The sequence below is a fragment of the Carettochelys insculpta genome, chromosome 2 (assembly GCF_033958435.1).
Source record: "Carettochelys insculpta isolate YL-2023 chromosome 2, ASM3395843v1, whole genome shotgun sequence".
Taxonomy (NCBI): domain Eukaryota; kingdom Metazoa; phylum Chordata; order Testudines; family Carettochelyidae; genus Carettochelys; species Carettochelys insculpta.
Window position 1 is genome coordinate 66816976 of NC_134138.1, and position 20988 is coordinate 66837963.

Consider the following 20988-nt stretch of genomic DNA (forward strand, 5'->3'; position numbering starts at 1 on the left):
CATTGTAACAGCGTTCAAGTACTTAAAAGGTGGTTTTCAGAAGGAGAGAGGAAGAATTATTCTCCTTAGCCTCTGAGGGTAAGACAAGAAGCAAAGGTGCAACAAAGGAGGCTTGAGTCAAAGCACTGTAATAAATTACCTACAGAGGTTGCTAAATCTCCATCATTGGAGATATTTAAGAGCAGGTTAGATGAACACGTGTCTGGGCTAATCTAGATGGTGCTAGGTCCTGCCATGAGTGCAGGGGACTGGACTCGATGACCTGTCAAGGTCCCTTCCAGTTCTAGTATTCTGTGATTCCATGTTATTTCAACTACTTAAAACATAAAATAGTGTGACTCATTAAAACTTTCCAAAAGCGTGTTTTACACTTGTGGCAACAAATTTGTTCATACCTGATATATATTATTTCATTCTAGGTCTCATGAACTGCGATCAAAGATTCTTTCATTGCAGTTGCTTCTGTCCATTCTGCAGAATGCAGGACCTATCTTCAGGACAAATGAGATGTTTATAAATGCTATTAAGCAGTATCTTTGTGTTGCATTGTCCAAGAATGGAGTTTCATCTGTTCCGGAAGTTTTTGAGCTTTCACTGTCCATATTCCTTACACTTCTCTCAAACTTCAAGACACACCTAAAGATGCAGATTGAGGTAATTTATACAATTTCCAGTGACTCAGAAAACTGTTTTCTTTTTAATTGTAATGTTGTCTGTATTCATGTAGCTGAGTGTGCTTTCTACTTGTGGAAACACTGAATTTTTCTAAAAATACAGTTCACCAAGTTTCTCTATCCATGGAGTCTCAGCTCCCTAACGTGAGAATGTATGACTCTTTCTACCCCCTACTTCCCCTGCCACTCCTTAAGAGCTCTCCCCCCACTCCCTCACCTGACATAGGAGCTATGACTCATAAAATCTTAGCTGTTACTGATAATGCCCTTAAAATTTCATTCACCTGTTACCAGACTGCCTAGCACGCCGGTGCTCAAACTTTGAGTTGCGACCACCTTTTAATGTGCTTGCTGGGGCTGTTTTAAGCTTGCTATAGAATGGGGCTGAAGCCCAAGCCCTGCTGTTTACGGTCAGAGCCAAAGTCCGTGACCCATCTCATGGGACAAAGCTGAAGCCTAAAGGCTTTAGTCCTTGATGGCAGAGCTCAAATTACGGGCCCCTGCCCAGGACTGGAGCCTTGGGCTTTGGTTGTGCCCCTCTCCCCTCTCCATCCAGGTTAGGCTCAGGCTTCTGTCCCCCACTCCTGGGGTCGTGCAGTAATTTTTGTTGTCAGAAAGGGGTTGCATTGCTTTGCAATCAAGTTTGAGAACCACTGCTATGAGAGCATGGATATGTGCTAATACAGAACAAATAAGGATGCATTCTGAGAAAATTTTAATCTTTTATGTTCTGCTCTGTATAGATTCTGTGAAATATAGAATCACAGTGGGTATTGTATTTGAAAGATTCTGTAAATGTTAAAACAAGCTGTCTCAGTAAGAAGGGATATGTTTGATTTTTACAACTCTTCCTGTTGTGCCCTGAATAATGCTTTTACAGTTTAAAATCAACTTCAGAAAGGAGGTAGTCTTTGGTCTGGCTACTAATGTTTGTTGAGCTCTCCGTACTTTCCAGTGACCTCTCTTTATTGGGGGTAATAGCTAGAGAGCTGTACTGATCTGGGTTATTTATATATATAGTCTAAAGAGCTCTGCACTACACATCTGGTTGAGTCTTACTTCTAAAATTGTTTATCAGAGTTGTTTACAGAACACTGTTGCTGTTTGTCCCCAAATAAATGCATGTTTTTACACAAAAATAGTCTGATCCTAACACCTGCCAGTGGATAGAGAGGTGACATTTCGGAAGTGGAAAGCAGCACGATAGCTTTTATTTTATGAGATGGCATAAATCAAGCGTTCTGTTGACACACAAGTAATTTGAGCAGCTGCTGGTCCTCATGTTCTGAGTCTTTGTGACTGTTTTCCATTCTTGAGCATACTTTGCCATCAGTATGTCCGTCATATGACAGCTCAGCCCTTTCACTAATACTCTGCCCCATTTGGTTACCGAGTGTGCTCAGTGCTGCAGCCAGGCTGTATTAGTTGGTTACTCCCCATTATGGATCTCTGCAAGAAGAAGAGAGTTGCTATGCAGTTAGAGTTTGGGTGAGGGAAAGCTGAAGGTGTGATTCTGGGGAAAAAGCTGGCATCCAGATTGATGGAATAGAGATGTGATAGTCCATGCCACTACCCCGGAAGCGAAAGGTAAAGAAAGTGTTCTGGCCAAATATTCAACATCAGTAATCTGGGATTGTAGAACATATCTATCTCCCATATGCCTACATCCCCCTTCAACTGAATGTTGGCAGACTTATATTACTTTTAAACCATCATGTTGTACCATCGACTCATCCTTGCACTCCATCTTGTGCCATCTCTCTCATACGAAGTCTTACTTCCACTCAAGCCCAAAGAGATCTGCAAGTCTGTTACAGAAAATGGATCTTTAAAACAAAAAATTAGCTTTTGTGCTGTACAAGGGTATTTTCTCTTGGGTTAGCTTGTCCCACAGTACACCCAGCATCTGGCCTTCTGGGATTTGAATAGATGCTTTTAATAAAAGATAGGATCTAGGAATTATTTTTTGGTAAATTCTATGGCCTGTGCTGTATGGACGGTTAGAGTGAAGGATCAGAGTGGTCCCTTTTGGGATTACACTTGATGAATCTATAATTAGCTCTGGAAAGAGCTGTACATTTATATGTGTAGTGATTTTTTTAAAGTCCTGCCGACCGTAAAGCCTATTAATCGTGAACTAAAATGTTTTCCAACCCAAGAGACTACCTCTCATATTATCTGTGTGCATTCAGTATTGCATGATGCAAATGTTAGCATTCAGAGTCCAAAGGTGTAATTGAAAAAAATTGTTTATAAGAACTACATGTGGTTGAAATTTAATAGAAGGCTTTTTCTCTTCCTACATTATTTGCTAGGTTTTCTTCAAAGAAATTTTCCTATATATCTTGGAAACATCTACTAGCTCGTTTGATCATAAATGGATGGTTATACAAACACTGACAAGGATATGTGCAGGTACTAACAACCTCTTGGTTCTGATTTTGTAGTTGTATATTTGCAGATGCCCAGAGTGTAGTTCTTATTTCTGTTTGTACCTGAGTTTATCAACATTTCATTTCATTGTTACAGATGCCCAGAGCGTAGTGGATATTTATGTAAACTATGACTGTGACTTAAATGCAGCAAATATTTTTGAAAGACTGGTTAATGACCTATCAAAAATTGCTCAAGGAAGGGGCAGTCAAGAACTTGGCATGACTAATATTCAGGTAGGTATTGTGGCAAGTGTGATAAAGTTACAGGTTTGTAGGAATGATGTATATAAAATATTTTAAATGTTCTTTTCATTACACTAACATGTTCTATCTCTTGCAGGAGTTAAGTTTGCGAAAGAAAGGACTGGAATGTTTAGTATCAATCTTGAAGTGTATGGTGGAATGGAGTAAGGATCAATATGTTAACCCCAACTCTCAGACAACTCTTGGTAAGATGTTTTGTAATATTTATTCTTTTACACTTACTGAGTGGAGACGTGCTTCTCAGGAGCATTGCTGTAGTTACTCAAATAACTAGATAACCTGATCTGTCTGGTGTTTGATGCTGGCCAGGTGTTTGGTAGTTACACCTAATATTCACAAAAACACACAAACTCTGATGTTTCTAATATAGGCTTTTTGAAAAAGTTTCCAGTTGTATAAGCACTTAAGAAAACTAAACATAATTTGTCCTCCTTGTCCACAAAGGTCTAGTAAGCTTGCATTGCTTAAACATTATTTGTTGTATTAATACCAGAAGCTGTACAAACAAGTGTACAACATGTCCCATTTCATAAATTCCTTATGAAACTTTGAGGGGGAAAAACATTCTTCTAAATCTCACCATTTTTGTATTATTTAAATTCCTGGATTACGTAAACATCAGAAGCTACTTAATTCTCTTATATTACTCACTTAAAATTAGGAAGAAAAAAAACTATTCTGTGTGGCTGTTTTAGATAAAATTTACTCTGAGCTGAGGCTTTCATTTTCTCCTCTTCTAAAATATTGGGCTTCAAGTTAATTTGATTAATACTAAATCAGGTGAGAGACTGCTTTTTAGATGTCTAACATAAAGCCCCGTAATAACTTTCAAACCACCGATGATGAAATAATAACCATAAACTACACTTGTTATTTTTAATATTATTTATTTTCATTTGGTGTATGCAATAACAGAGATTCTGAGAGGTGAAGGCCAGAATTTTCCATCTGAGTATATAAAGACTGGCATCTAATGTCTGATTGCTGGTGATGCTGACCATGCAGGGCTCCCATTGAAGTCAGTGGGAATACTAGTTGCTTGGCACCTCTAAAAACCAGGTAGTCTAAATACAAATTTTGAAAATATTGTTCATTATGACTTGTTCCAGGCCAAAGAGGGGAATCCTATCTGGAAATTATAGGGGAGATAATTGGGATTAGGGTTCAGGATTTTTTGTACGAAGACTACTATCTACCATCCATGTCACTGTTTTTGGCACAGTTAACTGCCATCGGTAGAGGAAACAACACTTCTAATGTAAAACTTAATTTTAAAATACATTTTTTACTGTGAAAAGGTTTTGATGTACCCTACAAATGGATTTCTATTAAGTACCAGTAGAAGGATCATTGAGGAAACATATCTGTAGTAACTTTATAAACCTTAATTTATTTTCTTAACTAGGATGTTGTAGTTCTTATAGTATGTTTAACTTTTTGAAAACAAGATGTCATTTCCTTTGTATGAACTTTATAGGTCAAGAGAAACCCACAGAGCAGGAAAGCAATGAAACCAAACATCCAGAGACAATTAACAGATATGGAAGCTTAAATTCCCTGGACTCAACAGCTTCATCAGGAATTGGCAGTTACAGCACACAGATGTCTGGCACTGACAACCCAGAGCAGTTTGAGGTCCTAAAGCAACAAAAGGAAATAATAGAACAAGGAATAGATTTGTAAGTATGTTTTGTCACCTATAGAATGAGAGATTCTCAGGCTTAGAACTTTGAGCTATCTCCTTTTTTCACGCTCCTCTTTCCTCAGTCCTTCCATGTTCCTAAAACTTCTGGATGTAGCAGATGTTTCTCGGATGGTTGAGTGATAGATGCTAGTCCATTTGGAGGCTTCCAACAACACTGTGTGTGTTAGCCAGTCTCCTCAAAGAGAATTAAGTTTGCCTTTACCACGTAAGAGCAGGGGATCTAGACTTGGCTAAAAGTGTGTCAGATTCATATGATACGTAGGCCAGTCAGAAGAAGTGACTTAATTTTTTTAATGCCTGATTTGATAAAAGTCTACATATTACAGTAAACTCTTTCATACCCAGTAGCTCTGGGACTGGGAGGTTGCCAGATAATCAAATATTCTGGATACTAAAGAGATATGCTTAGGAATGCATAACACTGAAGAAAAACAAGATTAGATATGAAGAAATAAAAATGTATACAGAGTACTTTATTTACCAACAGTATTATTGTACAGTGTAAACTTATACTTTTTGTATTTACTTTCACTATACTCTACTTAAGGAAAAGATAACTAAAATTTACTTATGGATAAAATGCCAGTTTTTTGAATGTTCTGGATAATAGAATGCCAGATATGAAAGAGTTTACTGTAGTTCTTTCAAAGAAAATGTGTCTGTTATTTCATTCCCCACTTCTAATGTGAACTGGAGAATAATTAAGACATTCACTAGAAATGGTTAGGAATTTTACGGTATAATAATTTTCTAAGAAAAAAATCACTTTCCATAAAATTAAAAATTGTCAAAGAAAAATTTAATTTTATTTTCCAGAAAATTGTTGCTTTTTCTGAGGCTCAGGTGCTCCCAGGGCAGCCTGCCTGACAGATGCTTTGTCTTCCGGTCAACTCCAGGAGCTTACGTGCATTTAGAAAAGATCAAAATGAAGTGTATTGACATTTTAACTAATTTTTGAAATTTCCATTCTGTGGAAAATTACATTATTTCATTTCAGAATTTTCTTTATTTGGAATTTATGTAGAACAGACATTTCAGTTCCAGCCAGTTCAAATCTGCAGCATTCTGGACTTGTGTAGACAATATTACCCTAACTTAATGTTCCATTTGTTAAAGAGGAGGAAGAGTATTTGTGTTTCTCAATGATCTGAGGGCTTAAATGTGCTGAAACCATCTTTAGCAAGAGAAAGTGGTTGTGGATTAAAAGGCATCCCATGATGAATAGTTGAAGACAGATATTAAATCCTAACCTCTTCAATTTTTGCAGAAAGGCAAAGGCCTGTCCCTCCTTTGTGTACACTGTGGCCAGTTTAGCAGAGGAAGAAAACTAAAATAACTTTGACTAGCAAATAAAAAAAATGTATTTTGATGTTACCTATGATTTCAGTAAGTTGACTGCCTTATTTATCTTTGTAAGATTGTGTGTGTGAGAGAGAGAGAGGGAGATTTCATACAGTAATACCATATTAACATTGGTTATGCAGATTTAATAAGAAACCAAAGAGAGGAATACAGTACCTGCAAGAACAAGGAATGCTCGGCACTAGTCCTGAAGATATCGCCCAATTCTTGCATCAAGAGGAAAGATTAGACTCGGTAAGGAAACTGCTCTGGTCATTTTATCTTGTTTAATATTTTTGCTTACATTGCTAACTTGTTTACGTTAATTGTGAATTGCATAGGGCTAGAATACTCTAGAGTGTACTGTGCCTATACAGAGGAGTAGGGAAGAGGGTTCCTCACTTTTGCATCTTGTGCAGCCTGTTGGACTTTGGATCCAAGAATATAGGGGTCAGAGAGTACTGCGTGCCCAGTTACTACTCCCTTCCTTAAAGAAACAGTGTGGGGAAGAACAGGGAAGTGACAAGTGTAGCTGGTTTATCACACAGGGCCTTTCAATAAGCTGCTGCTGTTGCCTATTGCATGCATGCATGCACCACATGGAGTGGAGCAAAATGGTTCATGAACAGAATAAACGAGAAAAAAGGTAGACAGAAGAGAGCATACCGGGGGCACTGTTCTGATGTGTGTGGCTAAAATAAAATTTTTCCATTTAGAGACCAGTGGAGAAACACTTAAAATATTTTTTAAATAATTGCTTTGTTTGCATGTGAACAGAATATTTGCTGTGAATGAATGTAGCCAGTCTGTCACTCTAGTTCTCATTGTCTGCTAGCCTATCTTTCCCTTCCCTGCCTCTAGTAGCTCTGTAGGATTAAGTAGGAAGATCTTTCCTTTGATTTGATCTATTTAGTATCGGTGCAGACCATTGTGCTGGGTTGACTTAGTCAAACAGAAGCCAGGAAAAGTAGCAGTATCTTAAACATAGACATTGCCTGTTGGGTACAGGAAAAGATTCCTAATGTTATAAATGAGAGACTTTAAATACACTGTGGCAGTGTTTGTGTACTGGACATAACTGCTGTGTTTTATTTTGGCACTATTCCTCTTCTTTCTTATTTTTAGACGCAGGTTGGAGAGTTCCTGGGAGACAATGATAAATTTAACAAAGAAGTTATGTATGCATATGTGGACCAACATGACTTTTCAGGAAAGGATTTTGTCTCAGCTCTTCGCATGTTTTTAGAGGGATTCCGTCTTCCAGGAGAGGCTCAGAAAATTGATCGACTAATGGAGAAATTTGCTGCTAGATACTTGGAATGCAATCAAGGGTAAGCAGTACTTTGTTTCTCTAATGCTTTTGTGAAACAGAGTAATGAGTTAGAATTAGTAATATGTGTCTTCGTTGTTTTTTTCAGGCAAACCCTTTTTGCTAGTGCAGACACTGCATATGTTTTGGCTTACTCAATTATCATGTTAACAACAGATCTTCATAGCCCACAGGTATGTTGCTATCAAGAACTTTCTCATAGGCCAAGGTTTTTTTTTGTGAACAACATTTGTACTTTAAATGACTAGGTACATGCCACAGAATTTCTAACATGAGAACATTTAAATTTTACAGTAATATATTTGCAATATTTTTTTGCTCTACTCTATTCTAATGTGCTAACTAATCCTTATTCTTCTGAATAACTAACACTAACGCATGTGTGCGCACGCGCACACACACCTAAACACACACACCTTTATTTCTTTTGCTGCTGAAATTTTCAGTTTGTCAGGCCATTCCTCTAGTGAGATCTTACTTCCTTAGCTTTAATTGAATTGAGTTACATCCACCAGTTTTTATGTTATACCGCTCTCCTTACTAGCTGTTTTACAATCAAAGCCAGAATTTTTGCAGATATTAATTAGTGTTCTAGCATAAATATGCCCTGATTCCATCCAATTTGAAGACTGAAAGAGATTTGCATAGCATCACCACATGAGAAAATTATATTAAAAGACCCCAGTCAGTGCAGCTTGTTTATAAATGTATACTCACCACATTTGAAATTATTACATTATTTGGTGCCACCTCTGATTTAACCTTGAAAAAATACTTAGATAATACAGTTTAGCCTGTGTTCCAAAATTTTTGGTTTTTATGCTGCTTCACTAATCTGGATCTTGGCTTTATCCATAGCATATGTTTATCAGTATTGTATAATGCCCACAGAATTTTCACCATTTGATATAATTAATAAGGGGGTCTTGTCTGTGCTGGGGAGATGTTAAAAATGAAATCATTTGGGTCAGTGAAGTAAAATTTGGTCCCTGTTGGAGTCAGTGTAGTTTTCTGTTGAAGAACTTGTTTCATGGTGGCTTCTTTAAACCGTTTCAGTTTCTTTAAACATGCTTAGCTCAATTGGCAATAAAACAAGTCCAGTTTTGGGAGTCATATCTGCTGTAGGGCTCCTGACTGGTGATGATAATGATTCCTCTGAACTGGTGGAATTCTTCTGTAAATTTTCTTTAGTTTCAACATATGTTGTATATCTCAGAGATGGCTAAGTAAAATTGTTACCCCTGAGGTGTTTTAAGAATAAAACAGGATTATGGTACATGAGTAGAGCACAAATGGGAAGAGTCTGTGCTGGTCTATGTACTAGCTCTGAGAATTGCTTTTTTTGAGAGGACAAATATTTTTCAACAAGTAGAAAAAGTTAGCACTTTGTTGGAAAAATGGATAGATTCCATTAGAGTTCATGAATTCTAGTATGATTTTGATGAGCTTTGGGTCAGATTTCAAAGCAGATTTAGGCATCACTTAGCTGCGTAAAGCAATGCCTACACCTTTAGCAGCCTGCCATGCAATGGAATTTGCAGCTTTGAGTTTCGGGGCTCTGTGCTGAAAAGTTCCTTTAAGTGCCTGGGGTTAATTAAAATGCTTAAGAAACAGATTTTCAAATGCCAGCCAGCTATGTGGGGAGCTGCTTAAGCTCAGTCATGAAAGGGGTGTGAGAAGGAAAGGGGTCTAAAGCAGTAGTTTTCAGATGGTGGTTTGTGAGCTGCTGGGGGAGTTGCAGACTCTCTAAGATTTCCATAAGGAGTCATGCCTCTGTTTTGAAATGTTTTAGGAGTCTGCCAGAGAAAAGTATAAAATCACTGGCCTAAAAGGTGTATCTATTGTACAGTTAAACACCCACCTCTGACTCAGGCTGTGGGCTCTTTAACTCCATTATATACATTTAGGCTCAGGCTACAAGATGGGAATGTCCCAGAGCCCCCATACTCCACCCAGAGCCCAAAAGTCTACTCTTCAGTTAAACATCCTCTAAACTTGAGACCTTCGTGCCCAGATTGTTGGCCCAGGCCAGCCATGCTCTTTGAATTGCAGTGTAGACATACCATCTGTGGCTGAGGTGGTATGTCTGCCTGATTGCCCAGAATTTAGCACCTCTCTCTGCTTGGGATCCTGTGAGGTGAACCCTTTTTCGGAGCTGAGGACACCTTGCAAGCCATCTGCTTAGGCAGCCCACCAGAAGCTGAAATTCTCTCTGTCCTGTTTATCCTACATTTTCTTGTGTCCCCAGCTATCTTCTGTGCATATGCTATGCACCTCCTCTGCCTGTTGGTAGCCTGCATCTGGCTCTCTTGCTCCAGGGTCTAAGGGGTGTCAGGCCATAGACATGCTCAGTAAACACCTAGAGGATCAGGCCACCTTGGAAAGATAAAATTCCCCCAGCCTAGTTTAAAAATTCTGCTTTGTAGCCTCCAGGGATTTGGCATGAGCTAACCGTCCTAGCACTTTATCTGTTGTGAAGTGGCAGCAGCACTTAAGCATTTTGAAAATGCTGGCTGGCAAAAGTTTAGACCCTATGGAGGCTTAGGTAACTCCTGAGATGTGGATTTTAAAATGTCAATGCTATTTGGGCTTAGGCATCTATGTGCTTGTTTAGATGCCTGAATTTGGCCCCTTGCCGCCATGATTCATGCTGTTTGCTTCTTTTTGATTTCCAGGTGAAAAACAAAATGACCAAGGAGCAGTATATTAAGATGAACAGAGGTATCAATGACAGTAAGGACCTTCCTGAGGAGTATCTGTCAGCTATCTATAATGAAATAGCAGGGAAGAAGATATCTATGAAGGAAACAAAAGAATTAGCAATACCCACAAAATCCAGTAAACAAAGTAAGTACCAGCAGTATGTCAGTGGTTACAGAATAAATGTTGTCTCTTTTATTTCATAATATAATTTCTTGGTGATAGGAGTGTGGTGTAGTAAATTGGAAGCCTCTTTTTAAATGTTGTAATAAATAATTATTTCTTCTTAGTGCCATGCTATACAAAAGTATTTACCTTGAAAAACTTGCATACTAAGTGAAACATACAGGAAAAGATGCAGTAGGTAATTTCTCATAGAATTAAATTGGATTTCCCTCTTTTTCTTCTTCTTTTGTATCTTATAAAAAGTTGAACCCATTATGTTTTAATTTTACAGGTTCTTACATATTGTACTAAATCATACTTTCTGTGAATTTAGTATTTGTGAAATAGAGAGCCTCTGAGGGCAAAAATTCCTGACCTCTTTTATATTTAATATTTATATTTAATCTTATTCTCACTTCCTACTTATTCGTCAAACAAGATGGGTGAAGTAATAACTTTATTGGACCAACTTCAGTTGGCAAGAGAGACAAGCTTTTGAGCTACGCAGAGCCCTTCTGCATGTCATCCTCTTTTTAGCTTCAGTTATTTCACCTTTTCCAGAAATTCTTATCTATTAAACTGAACACAATTTTAAATCAAAAAATGGGGTCAGAGGCAGGTTGCTGCAGTTCGCTAAGTGATGAAATAGAGTCTTCATTACCATTATGAAAATGTGTTAAGACATTTCTCTACATACATTTGAGAAAGGAATAAATATTAATCTTTCTACACTTAACCCTTTCTTGCTGTAGTTTGATAAAAAAAATCTGTCTCCTTTTTTAAAGGTAGATTGCTTCAATTCAGTCACAAGCTGTTTTTATTTATATTACCTTAATTTTAGTATGTATGGAAATATGCTATCATTTAAACAACCAAACGTTCCAATACTCATACTTCTGAAATCAGTGTATTGAAGTAATTTAGTTTTATAGTACAGTGCAAAGAGACAAGATAAATTTGCCTTAACTTTTAGATGATGTGTCTAAATGTATTGTAATATAGCATTTCAATTATTAATATAATGCAACTGCTATTTTACATTTTTGTGAGCGAGCCTCAACTAAGACACAAATGTAAAAGGAAAAAATATATTTCTAGATGTTGCTAGTGAAAAGCAGAGGAGACTTTTATATAACTTGGAAATGGAGCAGATGGCTAAAACAGCAAAAGCCCTCATGGAAGCGGTGAGCCATGTTCAGGCACCTTTTACTAGTGCAACCCATTTGGAGCATGTGAGACCCATGTTCAAGGTAATTGTCAGTGTTCGGTATTGAAATTCTAGATTGGTATATAATGTTAATTTGGACCACTGTGGTTGCAGGGCATTGGTAAAAATATTGAGATTCCATGTTGTTTCAGTGGTAATGGGTGGTCTTTCAAAACTTCCAAAAGAGTAATCTAAATCTGTTGGATTTAAATTCTTTTACAATGTGAAATGAAAAAAATCATAATTGTTAACTTTTTTCATGTTACTTAATCTGTCCTGCAATAGATGTGTTTAAATAACTGGAGGAGTTGCTGGCTGCATGAGCTGATAAACTTATTTTGGGCTAACGACTACAGTTTTAGAAATAAAGCTCAGCTTGATACAACCAAGCCAAGAAGAAGCACCACTTGGGTGTTCTTTTAAAACTGAAAGATGTATCTGTCAACCTCAATCTGTTTGTTTAGGAAGTATTAATCTTCATTTTCTTAAGTAATATTGTAACATCTATTTTAAAAGCTTCCCACCTGTCCCCTGGCTTTCCCCTCTTTCTCTCTGCTCCTCCTTTTTCATTCTTGTGTGTTCTCATTTTGATGGAATAAATGGTCCCAAACAATCAAAGGTGTTAACCCGACTGTCACTGTACAACAATAATTTTAAACAAGATTTAGGGTTCTAAATACAGAGTTGAATGAGTACTGGACTGATTAATACTTGTGTGCAGCATTAAAAATTATTTTAACCTTTAGTAATGATACAAAAACTAAAGGAAAGGATTAGAGCTGTAATGTACATATCAAGTGAAGCTTTCATTTTAACACCATCCTTTGTCTGCTTTCATTTTAGCCGGATAAAGATATTTAGGAGGGGGAAGAGAAAACAATCTTGTTTGACGGTCTCTTAGATGGTTTTAAATAGGATAATAATTGTCCTTTTTAGGAAACAGAAAAGTTAGTTGAGATGGGCCAGAGCTGCTGCTGTTGCTGTTAAAAATTTGATTCTGTTTTGTAGAAGGCAAATCGAAACACAGACACAACTAAACTACGTCTACACTAGCCCCAAACTTCGAAATGGCCACGCAAATGGCCATTTCGAAGTTCACTAATGAAGCGCTGAAATGCATATTCAGCGCTTCATTAGCATGCGGGAGGCCGCGGCACTTCGAAATTGACGCGCCTCCCTGCCGCGCGTCTCGTCCCAACGGGGCTCCTTTTCGAAAGGACCCCGCCTACTTCGAAGTCCCCTTATTCCTGAATAAAAATTAGCACTAAAGACAAAAGCTGCATTTTCTATCTTCTGATGTTCTTTTATCTCTCTAGGGCTGTCTCTACACTAGCCCCAAACTTCGAAATGGCCACGCAAATGGCCATTTCGAAGTTCACTAATGAAGCGCTGAAATGCATATTCAGCACTTCATTAGCATGCGGGAGGCTGCGGCACTTCAAAATTGACGTGCCTCGCCGCCGCGCGGCTCGTCCCGACGGGGCTCCTTTCCCGAATAAGGGGACTTCGAAGTAGGCGGGGTCCTTTCGAAAAGGAGCCCCGTTGGGACGAGCCACGCAGTGGCGAGGCGCGTCAATTTCGAAGTGCCGCGGCCTCCCGCATGCTAATGAAGCGCTGAATATGCATTTCAGCGCTTCATTAGTGATCTTCGAAATGGCCATTTGCGTGGCCATTTCGAAGTTTGGGGCTAGTGTGGACACAGCCCTAGAGAGATAAAAGAACATCAGAAGATAGAAAATGCAGCTTTTGTCTTTAGTGCTAATTTTTATTTGCAGCCTCACTGCTAGAAAAAGACAACCATGGCCTACAGTCTTATTAGCCACCCTGAGGCATGGCAAACTTGTACTAGCAGTGGACTGTATAGGACATTGGTTGTTTTTTTTTGGGGGGGTTTTTTTGCTGCCTTTATGGTCTTATAGGAATATTGCAAAATGAACAGTCATAGCTGGCTAAGTCAGATATGGAAGACAAAAGGAAAGATGTAGAAAGAAAAGGGAAAACGATACAGTTTCATGTTGCATCAGGGTTGTCAGTAACAGTGACGAGTTCCAAGTAAATGTCTTCTTATGCCATGGATGATGAGGCAGATGACATAGGTATCAGAAGAGAATGTGTGTTTTTAAAAAAAAAAAAAAAAAGATATACCTGATGAAACAGATTATATTTCACTGGGAAAGCTAAGTGTGTAAACAGAAACAGAGGGGTGCTTTTAATCATTCAAATATTTAACCTGCAAAGTTCAAGAAGAAACATACAATGAAAATCTGAAGAAGCTCTGATAGACAGGAAAAAGAGTGGAAAAATATTGAAGATATGGTGCGACATCGCAACATACGGGTAAAGTGTGTCCAGCCTGAGAAAGTGCCTTACGTGTCAGAAAAGGGAAACTGAAGCATTATGCAGAGCTTAAAAGCAGATGCTTAGTAGACAATCCTGAAGAAACAGCATAAGAGGTCCACAACATAAATGGTTACAGAACAGCCTGCACTGGATTCTAAGAATGCAAAAAACAGTGAAGGAGCTTGCTACTTTGGTGAAAATGAAGCCTGCCCACTTTCTGCTAGCGCAAGTTCATATTAAAACCCACACCGTGGGTTAGTGTTAGTGTATTTGGCTTTTCATATCTGGAGATGAGTTCAAATGTTCCTCTGTCACACCAACAGAAGAAAAGTTGGTGACTTCATTCCAACCTTTGCTAAGTGGCTGTCCACATCATTTCATCACCGCTTAAAAGCTGATGCTGCAATAGGATGTGAAATTTATTATTGGTTTATCTCCAAGAGTTGTGGTATTAAATTAAAATGGAAAATATCTGGGAACTGACTACCTGCTTGTGCTGTGTGCTTGCTGGTTGGTGTGTTAAAGAGGTTTCTAACCACTAAAAGAAGGTTGGAGTGAGATATTTATAAAGAGAAGGTCCACCTTTATCGCATTTCAGCCTGAACACCTCATGCAGCCCACCATCTCCACTGTCAATTCCTGGTCCCTCCATTGGGCCAGTAATATCACGAAGTGAAACCCGGGAAAGGAGAAAATGGTATGCAGGCTCAGCAGTGCTGTGACAGGAGTCAGGACAGAGACAGAGACTTCAGAATGGGCAGAGAGTTGTGCACTCTGGCCAAGTGAACATCACACACTACTGGAGGTAGTGTGTAGTGTACGTTCAGTTGTGTGCTGCCATGAAAAGCACACCACATCTGCTCTGTGTGGCCACAAGTATCAGTGAAATGCTCCAGTGTCAGGTAAGCAGCGGGGAAAGGGTTCAGCACCTCCCCACTGCCGGATCCTTTTGTAGTAGTGAGGAAGGCTTCTAGCAGTGGGGGCCTGGCAGAGCCTTTCTGCTAGATTGGGGTCAGCAACCTTTCTGAGGTGGAGTGCTGAAATTTGACCTCTATTTATGGTCTGAGTGCCAGTGATGCTTTTTAAAGTAACTAACGGTCCCACTTGCAACAGCTTCATGAATTAGTAAATAAAGATGCAGAGCTTTACCATTTAGATGGTGGTTGGTAGCATTAGCTGGTCTTCTATTAATCTACAGGCAGCATAGTTTTTAGCATGCTCCTGGCTTCGGGGAGAAGGGGCGGGCTGAACTTCCCGCCTCACGTGCCAATGAAAATCGGCTTGTGTGCCACTCTTAGCATCCGTGCCGGGGGATTGCTGACCCAGGTGCTAGAACCCTTCCCTATGATGGGGGGAAAGGAATCAGCTGTGGGGAGATTAATTGGGAAATGTGCTTTCATGGCTCTTCAGGAATGAAGAGCAGTTGGTGTGGTTAGGCAAATTCATTCAGATTTTAACCCACCCAAAGAGGTACCATCATCTGGACAGGCTTGCATAAACTGGTTCAAATTGGATTCTTCAAAGATAGTGGACTAAACTTCTTGATAAATACCCTGAGTTTAAATTGACCCAGGGTCTTTATTTGTGATCCCAGAAATGAACAGAACATTCTGTCCAGGTGGTAGGGTGGGCAATCCTTTGGGAACGGTTGGAAAGACAGCTGGAAGACCTTGGAGTTGAGGTGATCTCTAAACTTTTCCTGATGCATGTGGTTTCCCTTGTTTGTTTTTAATAAGTTGTCTCTGTTATGTTTTCACCTTGTGTATACATAAGCTTGCTTAAAACTCTGTGATAACTTATTACTGAGTGCTGTTATGCTGTATATATTCTCTGAATCAAAAGAGAAGCACAGAGGCTGGTCTGTCTAGGGAGTCTGGCTTACTGGGAATAACACAGTATAGACAGGAAGCAGTACAGCTTGTCAGGAGGGAGAGACATGGGTCTGCACCAGAGAAGTGACAGCTGAGGAGCCAAGAGCGTTGAGTTGGTTCCCTGATGGGACCCCAGAGTAGGAACACAGGTGTAGTTGCCATGTTTTGTGACAACCATGATTTATGGGTATGTGAGTAATATAAGGATTTTTTAAAAACTGAAACTGATCCATCTAACTTGAGGAATGTGAAGTCATTTATGTAAAACGATAAACTATCTATTTTTATCTGTTCAGTTTCTTTAGTTAAGATCCCAACCCCTTTTATATACGAAATTGCCGTGCTGTATGTTGCCTAGAAGAATATCAACAAAACCCATCACTTTTTAAAGGGAGAAAAACTCAAAGCTGTAGTGTGGACTTACAGTGTGTATAGCTCATCCTTTTTGAGTTCCTAATTACTCAGACTCAGTTCTAAGACATTCTTCATTTTATCATTCCAAGTCATTAACCAATTGTAAGAACCAATAATATAATTTGTATGTAGAGCCAGAGATCAGTCATAATTATCCTCTGAAAGTAATGATGGCAGTGTTGTGAAGAGTATGTATGTGCTCACTCCAGCCTCGTTTTTGTCATATCTAGGCCCTGTAAACCTTCTCAAATCTGTATACCTGTATTTTCCTGTTAATGAAGTGGGGAATATTATTACCTATGATGTTGTTTATCATGATTAGATATGTAAAATCCTGTTTGTTTTGTTCCAGCCCCTACTGGCTAATCATAAGGGGTAAACCTCATCTGTTTAGGATGAGGCTTACTGGTTAACTGTTGACATCCCTAATCATGATAAAAGTACAGGTGGCATTCACCTTGTGTGTCACCACTTGCATCCTCACATCCTTCATAGAGGATGATTTTTACCTTGCATGAGCAAATGATATCTCAAAACAAAATTCTAGAAATTTACCTTAATATGAATCCAGCTGTCTGTATAATACACCATACAGCAAAATTGTACGATGCAGTGTCCCATTAGAAACACTTTTAAGGACTTTTAGTACAGCTGCCTATAGACATAGCTGTAATAGAAATCTAATCTGTCTAGCTGTTCCAAATACAAACTGAAGTACTGCAAGATGTGTCAAGAAGGAATGTCAAGATCCCCTTCTCTGGGGAGGGGAAAAATGGCTTTCCTTCTGTCTCTACCACTTGCACCTTGGTAGGGATGACTGTGTTATAGCAAACATATTTTGGAGCATCCGCTTTTGCCCACAAAAGCTGATTCTCCAAAATATGTAAGTAATAAGGTGCCAGAGGACTTCGTGTTGTTCTCAAAGATACAGACTAACACGGCGACCTCTCTGATACTTGTGGTGTAGCAAGTGTCTTTCACCAAATGAAAAAACTCAGAGTAGTCAGTCATGCTGTCGAATGTTAATTACTATAGTTAGCTAAGTGGCACAGCCTGAATTAATTCTCCTAACAAATAAGGCACAAGTTAGGATAAATATTTTCATGAGCAGCTTTTCAAAAACTCTACAATTACCTTTTGTAAATGCGATTCTGTATGGAAGCAGTTCTCTGGAGTTCTGTGTGTCAGGATGCCACCTGTCAGTGAATTTGAATAGCCTCTTTCAGTGTGCAGTTATGTTCTGACACTATTATCAGAATTGATATATGTACATAATAGTCCTGGGGGAATTCTCTAATGGTAGCATTTGAAGCCATTGTAAAATTGCAGAATTCCTCCCAGGACTGATCTATAAAATTTGTTTCTCATCATGCAAAGACCGATGTACATATATCGTATCAAGAACTGAGAATGTAGTAGAACTTGTTTTTATATTATCTGGATAATTGATGCACAGCTTCTCTCTTTTAGAACTCATGGCAGTGCCTAAGATAAAAAACTTTAAAAATGTTCTGGACAAGACTGCATAGTTATCAGATAGTGTGTCTCTGTATTATAAAATGGGAAATGATTTCCTAGGTAGGAGCACTTCAGAAAGTTTTCTAGGGATCATAGTAAACCACAAGCTAAATGAGTCAGTACTATGACACTTTTTCCAAGCAAGCAAACATCATCCTGGGATGTATTAAAGTGTTGTAAGCAAGACACGAGAAGTAATTCTCCTGCTCTAGTCTGCACCGAGTAGCCCTCTGCTGGAGTATTGTGTCCAGTTCTGGGTGTCACGTTTCAGGAAAGATGTGGAGAAATTGGAGATGGGCCAGAGAAGAGCAACAAAGTTTATTAAAGGTCTAGAGAAAACAACCTATGAAGGAAGATTGAAAGAACTGGTTTTTTTTCAGTCTTGAAAGGAGAAGACTAAGGGGGGACATTACAACACTTTTCAGGTACATATAAAGTTTTTACAAAGAGAAGGGAGAAAAATTATTCTCCAACTCCTGATGATAGAACAAGAAGCAATGGGCTTACATTTCAGCAAGGGACATTAGGAAAAAAATTCTATCACGGTGGCTAAGGACTGGCATAAATTGCCTATGGAGGTTGTAGCATCTCTATCATTGGAGATTTTTAAGAGAAGATTAGACAAACACCTCTCAGGGGTGGTCTAAATCAGGGGTCAGCAAACTTTCTGAGGTGGAATTTTGACCTTTTAACCTCCATGTACGGTTTGAGTGCTGGTGATACTTTTTAAAGTCACTAATAGCTGTACTTTCAACAATGTCATTAATAAATTAGTATGCAACCTGTATCATTTAAGTGGTGCTTGGTAGCGTTGGCTAGTCTTCTTGTTAATCTACAAGTAGCATGGCTTTGAGAAGGCTCCCGGCTGCATGGGAGAGGAAGGGTGGGGTTGAGCCCCTACCTCACATGCTGATGAAAATCAGATTATGTGCCACTCCTGGCACCTGTGTCGGGGATCCCTAGTCTAGATGGTGCTTGATCTTGCTATGAGTGCCAGGGACTGGACTAAATGACATCTCAAGGTTCCTTCTAGTTCTATTATTTTATGATCTGTTTACCTTGAAGTTGATTCAATATAATTTTGTCTTTGCCTTATAACTGTACTATAACTCCTTTCCCTATTCCACTTCCCCATTACTTCTTAGTACAAAGTCCATTCTGAAGATGTTGTGAATTAAGCTTTTTTTTGTTTCACCCTGCAGCAAGGTTCAGTGATGATTATACCTCTTTTTTATTGTTGGAATAAAGTGCGCTGTCACTGAAAATAACATGGATCAGATTAAATATTAACAATTAAAGTAAGGTGTGTGGGTTTCATTGTGTTCCAGTTGGCCTGGACACCATTCCTAGCAGCATTCAGTGTGGGTCTACAAGACTGTGATGATACAGAAGTTGCTTCTCTTTGTTTGGAAGGCATACGATGTGCAATCAGGATTGCATGCATTTTCAGCATTCAGGTAAGATTTTGTGTGAACGTGTCGTTTCTGGTGTTGTTGATGTAATGGTAGTATGTTGATCAAGTTCTTAACATCATTATCTGAATATGTATGTACTACAGTACGCACTAATTTTCTTGTTCTGAAGTTATCGTTGTACCAGATTTTAATTGTATGCATTAAATTTATGTGAAAATCTAAATTGTTCCATCTGATGTTGGCAAAACTTTGCATGTCACCATATATATGACTACAAAGAAGAGTTTCCAAATGAATAGATGAACTTTTTTTATTTTCATCTTAAAACTTGATACAAAGGGTTTGGTTTGGTTTCTAAAAATGAATCTTACTCAAATGTATTACATATTGAAAAGTAGTAGTTCACTGAACCCTAGTGGTAACATTATGCTCAACTTTAGAAGACTATAGCTGTTCTGAGATGTGTAATGCGATCTTGTTTTAACCCTATGGCACTGGGAATGTCTTTCTGGACATAGTGCATTAATACATCTTAAATTACGTGGAAAGTCAAGAATTCCAGATGCACTGGATTTAGTCAGTAACACTAATTCAACTTGGGGGCTTTAAACTCTCAACTTGTGAACATAATATTTTGCCAATAAAAGTACTGGTCTGCCATAATATGTGAGTATATGTTGGTGGTGGGATAAAGGCTGAATTCTTTTATGTTTAACATCCCAATTTTAAATGAGTTCACTGAGGGTAGGAAGTAAACTTTTAATTATTAAGAAATGACTCCTAAGATAAACACGTGTGCACTATCATGACAAAAATAGTGATCTCTCCAGTTTTCCAGTTAGTATTTGCCTTTTTGTACTAGTAATGGGTTTGTAGAAAGTCTCTCTTATCAGAAACCAAAGTCTTCCACTTTGAAAAGAATTATGGGCAGCAGTGAAGTGTCTTGCGATCAGAGAATAACACAGTACATCTGAGATATGATATGACTTTTTTGAGTAGAAGTATTGACAACACAAAAGGCAAGCCTGGTCATCAGAAATGTCCTTAAATTGTGAAAAGCAACTAATGGCCCATGAATAATTTACTGAAAGTGGCATCTCATAATTTTCAATATAGACTGAGGAACAGCTCCTTGGAATTTCCCGCTGGCAGAAGAGAGGTATTTGTCTCATTCACTTTGTGTGTAGGTTGGTCCTTGTCATTGAGGGCTTTTTGCTTATTTTCCCACTTAAGTGAGGACCATGCTATTACCTCCGGTTCTTGAGAGGTCTGTGTCGTGGTTGCCATTAAAATAATTATGACCAGTGTTCTCTGTAAGCCATGCGCTTGTGCAGCAACTCAGGAGAGCTTCAGATGCTGCCCAGCTGATTATCAGAGTGCCCACAGCTAGGCTTTTTGTCTCTGTTGGCGATGCATATTTGCACATGCCTCAGTGCACATAAACATTTTATTCTGCACATGGATGTCACAGATTTGAGGGAACATTGATAATGATTTGGCAATAATTACTACTTAATGGTCTCTAAGATATTATTTCTCTTGTTTGAATAGGAAGTTCCTATTCTGCAAAATTATGATTGGATCGAGTATTATCCCTTTTGGATACAAG

General features: G+C 38.6%; 1 protein-coding gene across 2 annotated transcripts in view; it reads left to right on the plus strand.

Moving 5' to 3' along the window:
* The window catches only part of ARFGEF1 (ARF guanine nucleotide exchange factor 1), a 155804-nt gene that overhangs the window by 89497 nt on the left and 45319 nt on the right, over positions 1 to 20988 (plus strand). For both annotated transcript variants that reach the window (XR_012644410.1, XM_074987110.1), the window contains exons 10-20: positions 420 to 654; positions 2990 to 3089; positions 3204 to 3343; positions 3450 to 3558; positions 4851 to 5052; positions 6563 to 6674; positions 7545 to 7750; positions 7838 to 7922; positions 10425 to 10596; positions 11713 to 11864; positions 19293 to 19421. Coding sequence is in view for 1 of the 2 variants with exons in the window: in XM_074987110.1 (XP_074843211.1) it covers positions 420 to 654; positions 2990 to 3089; positions 3204 to 3343; positions 3450 to 3558; positions 4851 to 5052; positions 6563 to 6674; positions 7545 to 7750; positions 7838 to 7922; positions 10425 to 10596; positions 11713 to 11864; positions 19293 to 19421 (1642 nt within the window). In the remaining variant the exon portion in view is untranslated. The remainder of the gene's footprint in view (positions 1 to 419; positions 655 to 2989; positions 3090 to 3203; positions 3344 to 3449; positions 3559 to 4850; positions 5053 to 6562; positions 6675 to 7544; positions 7751 to 7837; positions 7923 to 10424; positions 10597 to 11712; positions 11865 to 19292; positions 19422 to 20988) is intronic.